At 45.0% G+C, this 10,545-nt stretch overlaps 1 protein-coding gene and 1 long non-coding RNA gene across 9 annotated transcripts in view; both read right to left on the minus strand.

The window, feature by feature from the left end:
• SMYD3 (SET and MYND domain containing 3) overlaps positions 1-9,597 on the minus strand; it is a 794,127-nt gene extending 784,530 nt beyond the window's left edge. The window contains exon 1 of one of the 6 annotated variants that reach the window (XM_049112431.1): positions 9,313-9,596. In XM_049112431.1, the coding sequence (XP_048968388.1) occupies positions 9,313-9,476 (164 nt within the window). In that variant the 5' untranslated portion in view covers positions 9,477-9,596. Of the gene's footprint in view, positions 1-9,312 lie in introns of all 6 variants that reach the window. The other 5 variants (XM_049112435.1, XM_049112430.1, XM_049112434.1 and 2 more) reach the window with 5 other exon arrangements.
• Positions 512-9,089, minus strand: LOC112648774 (uncharacterized). Of its 3 annotated transcripts, none has more exons than XR_007411986.1 (3): positions 8,645-9,089; positions 2,686-2,801; positions 512-1,347 (listed from the first exon to the last, which is right to left on the minus strand). It is a non-coding gene; the product is annotated as an uncharacterized LOC112648774 (long non-coding RNA). The 3 variants fall into 3 exon arrangements; XR_003129304.3 differs by having other exon boundaries at positions 8,499-9,087; XR_007411985.1 differs by lacking the exon at positions 8,645-9,089 and adding an exon at positions 5,489-8,452.
• Positions 9,598-10,545: the final 948 nt, after the last annotated feature.

Genomic DNA, 10,545 nt, shown 5'->3' on the forward strand with positions numbered 1-10,545 from the left:
GCAATTCCCCAGAGCAGCTCTCCTCCACGACACGACTCAAGGCAAAGGAGAGAGAGCAGGGAAGAATGCACAGGCAGACCCAGAAATGGCTTTTATAACCTCTAGCTCACACTCCTCTGGCCAAGAATGAGTCACAGGGACCCGATCAAACTGCAAGGAGACTGAGAAATGTAGTCATTCTGTGTACTCATGGAGGAAAATGAATACAGTTTACTAATGGGATACTGAGATGTCTCAGGAATACTAAGGAAAAGTTAAATAACCAAGCTTGAGCAGAAGCAAACCATCATGAGGACTATTAACAGGAGTTCTACTTCTCTCAGTTCAAATTCTAAAGCCACAGGCCAGCCAATAAACTAACTCACCTTACATCAAGAGGTTCATTTAGTCTAATCAAATGATTAAAAAAAAAAAAAAAGTGGACCTATACTGGCAAGCATTTCTAAGACATCTTCATCCCAAGAAGCACACACCAGTTCATACAATTTCAAATGAAACAAAGTCTAAGAAAGACTTTCTCAAAGTTTATTTAAATTTCTAATTACAAAAAAAAGGATACAAACTTGATTGGGGGAAAAATACAAAATATAAAAAGCACAGAAGAATATCTTCCCTCCCGCCTCCAAGTCCCATTCTCCAGAATAATTCATATTAGAATTCTGGGGTGTTCCTCCAAACTTCTTCTATACACACAAGTACATACATATACACATACAAAGATTTATTTAAAATACACACATTGTTCTACAATTTATTCACCAAGCAATGTGTCATGGACATCCATCCACATCTGTACAAGTGGATCTACTTCAATCTGAACAGCAGGATAATATTCTACAATATGGCTACACCATAACTTAACCAGTCCCCTACTAATGAACATTAAAATTCTCTCTCCCTTTTTAATTATCAAACTGTTCTTGCTAAGTATCCTTGTGCAGCCACTGCAGTCTAATTCAGTCAGAATTCCGCAAGTAAGGTCAAGAAAACATAGTGCTCAGTTGATAGGTACTATCAATTGTACAAGGTATGAATGTTCTGTACTCCATATTTGTGTTTATAAGGAACACAGGTAGACACTTTTTTCAGGTTGTTATGAGAATTAAGTAATACAAAAAAAAGAATTAAGTAATACACAAAGTAAAGCACATAAAATCATGCCTGGTATTGCTAAGTGATAATAAATATTAATTATTGAATAATATCCAATCGTCATACAATGTGGTAACAAGTAAATGGAAGATAGCTCTCTTTCCCTTATAATCAAGGTTAATCACCATCCCATGTTTGGCCATATCCAGTACAGAGGAACATCTCTTCCTTGACTCCTAGACAGCCAGAACCAGCCTAGAGTTAGAGAATGGGAAGCAAAAATGGAGTGAGTCAACCTGACTGGGTGGCACTAAGTCCACACCTTGGTTCCTGATGCCAATGTACCCCGATTTGTGAAAAAACCAGAACCCAAACTTGCTTACTGGCTCACAACATATACTAGGACCGATCCCTAGCCTCTCAAAATGATACAAAAAAACGTCCAGGGGCACCTGCGTGGGTCAGTTAATTGGCCAACTCTTGATCTCAGCTAAGGTCTTGGTCTCAGGGTCCTGAGTTCAAGCCCTATGTTGGTTTCCATGCTGGACATGGAGCCTACTTACGGGGGAAAAAAAAGACATGTCCAGTGTTTTCTAACAATGGTTCTCAAAATAAGGTCCAAGGACCACCATAAGTCCCCACAGCCCTTTCAGGAATCCCATGAAGTCAAAACTATTTTCATAATAACATTCACACCATTTCTGTCTTTTTAATTCTCATTCTCTCATGAGCATACAGTGGAGTTTTCTAGAGGCTGTATGACATTTTGCAATATACTGAATGCAGAAGCAGTTATGGGAACCCAAAGGTCTTCTATTAAGTCAGACATTAAAGGGATACATAGAAATGTAAAGCAAGCAACTTCTTTTAGTAAGTGTTGTTTTGTTTCAGAAAATAGTTTGTTTCACTAAAAACTTTGTTAAAATGTAATAATTGTTTAAATATTTATTTTCAAAACCTATCAGTTTTAATTTTTCATGCAATAAAATCAAGAGATAGCCACATAAGTAAAACCTATTCAGAGTCCTAAATAACTGTTTTTTAAAGCCTCTCCTATGAAATCCTCCTCAATTTTTAAGAGTGTAAAGGAGTTCTAAGACTGAAAAGTTTGTGATGCACGGCTCTGTTATCAGTTGCCTCAATGACAACATATGTCTATAGAAGTCAAACCACAGGCATTAGTCATTTTTTTAATTCTCCTGTGAAGATCAGAGAAAACTGTAGAAGCTCTACAGAAGCCTGTCAGTAGGTCTCAGAGATGGCAGCACAGGTAGAGAAGGCAAATCAAAGGGCAGGAAAAGTTCCAGTAAGAACAAATCAGTGATCCCTCCCCATGACAAAAGGGTCTACAGTAAAAACCTGACAACTGCTGGCTGGCTGGTCCCAAAGATGTGTCGCCATTTGGGGAACTCAGGATCCCTTTCTACTGGTGGCAAACTGGGCACTCTGTATCCGTAGAGGCCACGATGGCCATGGTGAGGGCAAGTTTGTACTGCTGAGTTCCAGGCACCCATCTCCACCCCTGTCCCCATGGGTTCTGTTTTGAGGCCTCAGAACAATCACCAGGCTGTCTGAAGAAGGAGAACCACTTACTGCTATCCATAAAGCAGGCCATCCTGTCTGATTAAGAACGTCCTCTGCTGTGGTATTCACATGGACCAAATGTTTCCAGGCTCAGGACTCTGCCAAACAGCCCTTTACCAAACCTCCTTCCAGAAGAAAAAAAAAAAAAAAAAAACAGGAATTATAACTCCCCCTTAAACAGAAAAATGGAAGTCATATCCCTAGAGTCCTTTCCCAATCCACCTTATTATCAATCCTTCCTTGATGCTCAGGTAAATCCATTAGCCAGTGCCCAGGAATCTGCAAATCCGGACTCCAATCCATCTCAAGAGGTTCTACTCTTTGAGGGCCTTCTCCTCCCCAAGGAGAGTTTGCAACAACAGCAGTTCGCCAGCACCTGGTACTGACCTAGTTCACAAAATCAGCTGTAAACCCCAGAATGCCGTTTACCCATTACTGAAACAGAGGTGAGCGCCTCCCTGTCTTCACTTGACTCTTTCTACCAGGCCCTTAAATCTTGGCTTAAGAAGCCAGTGTGAGAATTCTGCCTTTGTTGCAACTATTCATTTCAACACCTAACATTCTCGGTCACTTCTCTTAGAAAATTCATCTGAAACGGGGGAGGGTAGCCCCTGGGTGGCTTAGTTGGTTAAGCATCCAACTCTTGATTTTGACTCAGGTCATGGTTTCAGGTTTGTTGGGGTCCTGTGCTGGGCACAAAGCCTGCTTGGGATTCTCTCCCTCTCCCATAACCCACATCCCCTCCCCTCTAATACATGCACTCCCTTATTTAAAAAAAGGGGGGGCGGGGGGAGGAAATTCATTTAACATCTGAGTCTATTTCCTGATCATTTTAACAATCTTCTTCCCTATCTCACTTTCTGCCATACCTTAAACTCTCTTGTTCCAATACACACACTACTTCTAAAGTACATATATGTGTATACACACACACACACACACACACATCTCAAGTCATCCCATTGTGACCACCCCACATCTTCCTTGACCATGTCCCCTAATCCATGATTCCATCACAGTCCACTGTCTATCACTCTACCCTCCTTATGGCCTCAGGCCCTTGATTAATCATGGTGCCTGATTACCTCCCTTGCCTACAACTTCCACTAACCCTTCTTCCACTCTCCAACCATTAAACTAACCTGACATCAAGTAGCTGAGCATGGAGAGAGAAAAACACACTCTCAGGCTAACTAATTGCTTTCACTTTAAGTAAATGAACACAAGTTTCAAGTGGACCTTCAGCATGTCCCAGCTATGCTACTACATTCTACAAGGCAATTATTCATTCTTCTAGAAGAATATTTCAAATCTTCTCTTCTCTACAACTGAGCCACTGAGCAACCACTTCCCTAGCTGTCCTCAAACCGTTAATCACTGCTGCTGCTGCCTTCTCTGGCACTATTCTTCTTACCTCACTATATGAAGGTATTCCTTCCTGCCTCTGCCCTAGGTTCAGTCCTTGGCCACGATGGATTACATCACCTCGCTAAACACAGTGTTCTTTTTACTGCCCAGTCACATCTACCCACACTGTAACTCAAATGTACCTGGTTATTTTCAATTAATTGATCAAATCTGTCTCATGAACTTACGGCTGTTTTTTCTATAATTAGTCTCACCTTTCTTATGAACATTCACCCTAGGAAACAGCCAGAAACTTAAAATTTGGCAAATAATATCTCAGTCTCTTTCAGTTAATATTTAGACACTAAGTTTAACTCCTTACCAGAGCTGGTTTAAATTGATGTTTCAGGTAAATTTTTCTCCAAATGGGGCTTAAGAGACATCCTTAAGGTGGCAAGAAGACTTAGGATCTTGGTGTCTCTGTGGATCTTCACCAACCTCTGCCACAAAGAAGCGCATGTGCCACTGATGGACTGCTGCCACCTTATCTTGTGGGATGTCATGCCTGCTCCTAGTGCTATATCCACTGACCTAGAGATATATGATGCCTGTTGTCCCACCAGGCCCTTCAGCTCCCAATGGTATGAGAGCATTCGAAACTCCCCTGCTACCACAGGCTCATCTATCTAGCCACTTCCTTCTACCACCACTGTGCTCTATCCTCATGTTGGCATGGCATGGCATGGTACCAACCTGCACAGCTATCTTCTCGAGATTCCAAATAAGGAGCACAGCCAAAGGCCTTCAACTTTTGAGCCTTTTTTTCAAATTTCCTCTCTCTTTTTTAAAGATTTTATTTATTTATTCAGGAGAAACACAGAGAGAGAGGCCGAGACACAGGCAGAGGGAGAGGCAGGCTCCATGCAGGGAGCCTGATGGCGGAACTCGATTCCGGGACTCCAGGATCATGCCCTGGGCCCAAGGCAGGCGCTAAACTGCTGAGCCACCTAGGGATCCCCAAATTTTCTCTTTTTTTAGTAAGCTCTATGCCCAAGGTGAGGCTTGGACTCATGACCCCAAAATCAAAAGTCACATGCTCTACCAATTGAACCAGCCAGGTGCCCCATCAAAGGCCTTCTACCTGTAACTGTCCCCTCAACCTATTTAACACTCTCACCGCAATCCCAGAACTCAAACCAGACAAAGAAGGTTTGTATTTATACAAATTTATACAAAGAAGGTTTGTATTTATATAAATTGTATTATACAAATAAAACATGTATTTCAGGGGTGCCTGGCTGGCTCAGTCAGTGGAGTGTTGTAACTCTTGATCTCGAGGTTGTGAGTTCAAGCCCCATATTGGGTATAGAGAGTACTTTCACCAAAAAAAAAAAAAAAAAAAAAAAGGCATCTATTTCTCACAATCTGTTTCCCTACCTCTGTCCCCCTTCTTCCCATAACTCACCAGGGCTTGTTCAGGGCTGAAAAAGATGGACTTTCCATTTCCAATTTATCCTCTTTCCTCCTGGGAAACTCTAAGCCTCAAGCTCAGCCTTAATGATGGAAAAGATACCATATATCCTTACCCTACAGAAGAAACTATCATTACAGTAAGTCAGAGAAGCTCTTAATATGGAAACTACAGGGAACTTGGAACTTTAGAAAACCAAAAACAAAGATACAGTGACTTAAAATTCCCTAAAATATTATCCCATCTCAACTTCAACAGTAAACATCTCCTGTGTGCTAGGTTCCTAGGATATAAGATTAGAGAATTAGGTTACTAAATAAAGCGGGGAGACCTACAAACAAAATAATTACAATGGAATTTTATATGGTGCATTTACGATAACAGAAAAAAAGTAATCCATTTGTCAATACTGTCCAGGTCTATCAAACTAAAGAGGTGAGCAACTGCAGAAAAGGATAGTATCAATTATTTCATGTCTGGGATGCCTGGGTGGCTCAGCAGTTGAGCGTCTGCCTTCAGCTCAGGGCATGATCCATCCCACATCAGGCTCCCAGCGAGGAGCCTGCTTCTCCCTCTGCCTATGTCTCTCCCTTCTCTCTGTGCCTCTCATGAATAAATAAATAAAATCTTTAAAAAAAATTATTTCACATGACAACTTCATATCATTTCATCTTTCCCCAATTCACATACTTTTTACTTTTTTTTTTTTTCATTTTCTTTTCTACTCACAAGATGAAAAACCAGTCCTTAATGAGAGGAGAAATGCAAGAGAAGCCATGAAGCAGGTTCAAGTTTCTCTATTAATAAAAATAAATATGCAAAAACTAAAGCACTGATCAAACAGCCCAAGTCCAAAGAAAATCAGATAGAATGAAGTAATAAATCATAACAAATCTGTTGTTATTTTATGTCCCTACCACACCCTGAACTGTAACTGTAACAAACAAATATTTTCATTCCATTTCTTAATTCAAATGGAAGACAACAAAATAGCAAGGGCAGCAAGAGAAAAATTCAGCCAGATGTTCTTAACACAAACTACAAGCTTACTATGTGTCAGACATTGGGACTACAAAAATTGAAAGATATAATACCTACCCTCAAGGGCTTCACAATGGATGACGAACAAATTTTAATCACAAGGTGATAAACAACACAAAAACTTTATCCCAACAATGGTCATTCAACTGTGGTAGAAAACTGCATGAAACAATGCATCAAAGTTTGCCCTCTCAAACACCATTTTCAGGCTGGTGTTCAAGGCTAGTGGTGATTCCCAACTAGGCACTTCAGAAATACTACAATCACTGACACGGAACACCTACTACCAAAGCACAAGTTAACTATATCCTAGCAATATCAAAGAGGTGCAAAAAAATTAATAAATGTAAATGTATTTTTTGTGTAAAGCACTACTAAACGAATGCATGTTGGTATGAAAATTTCTTTTGTTTGTATTAGTTTGGATGCTTGGCATTTACCAATATTCCTTTTCCTATGTTTATTTTTGCTAATTTCCCCATTATATGAATATTGGTGGGTACAGAGCCTGCCTCCTTTCCTAAAAGCCAAGCCCTAATAGTCATCTTCTCAAATTCCCTTGCTTCTCAGGAGCAAGCAGTGACCTAACTTAAGCCAATCCACTGAGGATTTTGGATCAGAAGCTAATACAAGGAAACATGGCTGAGAAAGCAACTTTCGAACAACTCCCTGTTTCCCAATAGCAGTGGCAAGAGTAGCAACACGGCCCCAGATCATGGTGCTGGTAATACATGTGGGAGAACCCAGGCAGCATCAGAATACCAGGCAGCATCAGAAATGATGTACTCCCCAGGTCCCAACCCAGACTACTTCTGAAGTCTAATTCTGACTGTGGAACTTTCCTTGGTTCCTGCCCACTTTCAGAACTGGGGTTCCTCAAGACTTCAAAGAATGCTAAACATCTCCTCAATGCTCTCGCATGAAATTCCTTTTTTGCTTAAAGCATTACTAACAAGTAATTTCTTGCTAATAAGATGTATGAGTGATAGCCAACAGTGATGAAATAGTATGGTAAATAAAGGGCTGGGTCTGTGTAGTCTACTTTGGAAAACAGACAATTCTGTGTGTCACACAACTGAAGTTAAACTCTGACAATCCAGTGAATAATCTGTCACCATGTATTAATTCCAAAACTTTTCCATCCCAACTACTAAATAACTTTGCCAGTCTGATTTCATCTGGAAGACCACCCACACCTCTCTCTCCATCAACTAATGTAGGACACCAAGTTCTCTACTTCATATTCAAACTCTAGATACACTCCCAGATGATTTAACTGGATGAAGAGGTCTCTAAATTGCTTGAATAAGAATCAAAGATCTAGAACTTTCAACGTGGGGGCCTTTGGCAAACAGTCCAGTCTTGAAAGGAATTAACTGTTTTCAAAACTTTTTTTAGTTTTGAAGTCGACACAACTTCAAAGTGCTCTCTCAACAGACTTTTTTCATTTTTGCTGTCATGGTTACATTAGGAAACTACAGATACAATTGTTACATAGTAACTTTAAAATATAAATAGAGACGCCTGGCTGGCTCAGTGGCTGAGCATCTGCCTTTGGCTCAGGTCATGATCCTGGAGACCCGGGATCGAGTCCCACATCGGGCTTCCTGCATGGAGCCTGCTTCTCCTTCTGCCTATGTCGCCGCCTCTCTCTGTAGGTCTCTCTCACGAATAAATAAATAAAATCTTTAAAAATATAAAATAAAATGCAAACAAATCCCTCAATTACGAATCAAATAAGGAATTGGTAACATTAATGGTCAAGCGACAGATTCGAATTCTGCAACTACCTCCTCAGCTCCACCCCACCTAAATCCCAGGCTAAGAGATCTGGAAGAGGAAAAGCAGTCCTGGAAAAAGTCATCCCACCCATCTCAAACACAGCTCTCCTCTTTGGCAGATAGTAGGAGCTCGGTAACAGAGCTGCTTGACTACAATTCCTAGGGCTGTGCATATATATTACCTTATTTCCATAAATTGCTTTCCCATAGCACTTTACGTGAGCCCAGGGCTTCCAGGCTTATGAAACACTTCCACATGAATCCTCGCCTCCCGATAGGTGGTTCAGAATTAGACTTTCCTACACGGCCATTAAATGCAAAAGCGCACCATGGAAGCTCCGTGACTTAGGCTCCCGTTGCACTGCTCGGCGTCTCTATTTCGGCCCCTTCCGATTCGCGGTCATTCGCTCTCCCACTTCTGCGCTCCGTAAGGATTCCTAAGGACGCCCTGATCCTCTCCCCGTCCCCAGGCCCAACACAACCTGCACCCTGGAAAGTGCTCCGTGAACACCGCGGTTCTTCCGCCTCGCGCCCGCCCGCGCCCTCCCGGCGGGGCCTGAGCCCCCAGGGTGGCTGCACACGCAGCCCCGCGCCCCCGGCCCCGCCAGTCGCCACCTCCAGGGCCGCAGCGGAGAAGCGCGCAGCCCAGGACGCCGACACTTTGTTCCCCAGTAAAATCCCCCGCAGCACACGGCTGCCCCTTCGCTCGGCCCGCTGGCTCCCTCCGGTTCCTAGAGCGGCGCGGGGGCGGGCGGAGGTGCCGGCGGCGGCAGCTGCGCCCCACGGGGCGGCTGGGGCTGACCCGCGGCTGACCCGCGGCTGACCCGCGGCTGACCCGGAGCTGACCTGGGGCGCCCCCGGACAGCGGGACAGCGGGACAGCGGGGCAGCGCCCCCCGACGTGCGCACCCACGACCCTCACGCGCCGCACCACTGCCCCCCGCGCCCGACCCCGCGCCGCCCGGGACTCGGGTGGGCGAGGGCGCTCCGCACGTACCCGAGGAGGCAGCGGTCGCAGACGACGCCACGACTCCCCTTGCACACCGTGTACGCCAGGGGATCCGAGCGGAAGAGCAGCTCCCCGGGGCGCAGCTGCGCCGACGCGCGCAGCCCGTTTCCCCTGCTGGCGGAGCTGAACTTTTCCACCTTCGGCGGCTCCATCACCTCAGGTCCGCACCTCAGCCGGCCTCCGCGTCCCGCAGCGAGCGCCTCGCGTGCCTCCCGGAGCCGCGCGCCCGCGCCTTGTGCGCACGCGTACGCCCGAGGGGCGGGGCAGGCGCGCGGGCCGTCGGAGCATGCCCAGACGCGGCCGAGGGGAGGCGGGTGGGAGCTGCGCGCGGTCCCCCGCGGCGGCTGGGGTCGGAGCCCGGGGCCGGCCGCCGGGGCGCTCCAGCTACCGCGCAGGGGGGCGGGGGGCGGGTTACACACGCTAACTGCCCCAGCATTCCGCTTTGACCGTTTGTGTGCAGAGAGGTGAGGGAGCAGGGCAGCGAATACGCGCATAGCCTATTCCGAGGTCAGGTGGTTAGCATTTGGCTGTTCCTGCTCCTTTTCTCTCCCGGTGCACAGAGGTGGTGGTGTTGAACCTCTCGAAAGGAAGTTGTGTTGTTTCATTTAAAAGTAAGCTGAAATAAATAAATAAATAAATAAATAAATAAATAAATAAATGAATGAATGAATGAATGAATGAATGAATGTAAGCTGCAGGGGCGCCTGGGTGGCCCAGCGGTCCAGCGCTTGCCTGAGCCTCCTTAGCCTCCGGAATTCTGGGATGGAGTCCCGCTCCTCCTCCCTTGGCCTGTGTCTCCGCCCCTCTGTGTCTCTCCTGAGCAAATAAGATCTTTAAAAAAAAAAAAAAAAAAAAGTAAGCTGCAGACCACATGAAATCTCATAGCTCATTTCATAATTAAATGCCATCACATGTGATGAGAGACCACATGTGATGAGGGAGCACAAGGCAGGCTGAGGACAAAGCGGGAGCTGACACCCCGCACTCCCGCGGCCCCACTCCTGGGTGGGATGTGTGTGACATTCCTCCGGGAAACTCCCCACTGTCTTCATGTTAATGCTTTGCTAGAGGGGAAAAACAACCCTCACTTGACAAAAGCAAGGCCTCCAGTATCCTGAAGGTCTTCAGATCAAAGTGCTTTCGGATGCCTCCTTTTTCCTTACCTCTCCCAACTCCCAAGCGCCATCAGCCACCCCTCAACCCCAGTGCAGCAGCTCTTTC

Source organism: Canis lupus, chromosome 7 (assembly GCF_003254725.2).
Source record: "Canis lupus dingo isolate Sandy chromosome 7, ASM325472v2, whole genome shotgun sequence".
NCBI lineage: Eukaryota > Metazoa > Chordata > Mammalia > Carnivora > Canidae > Canis > Canis lupus.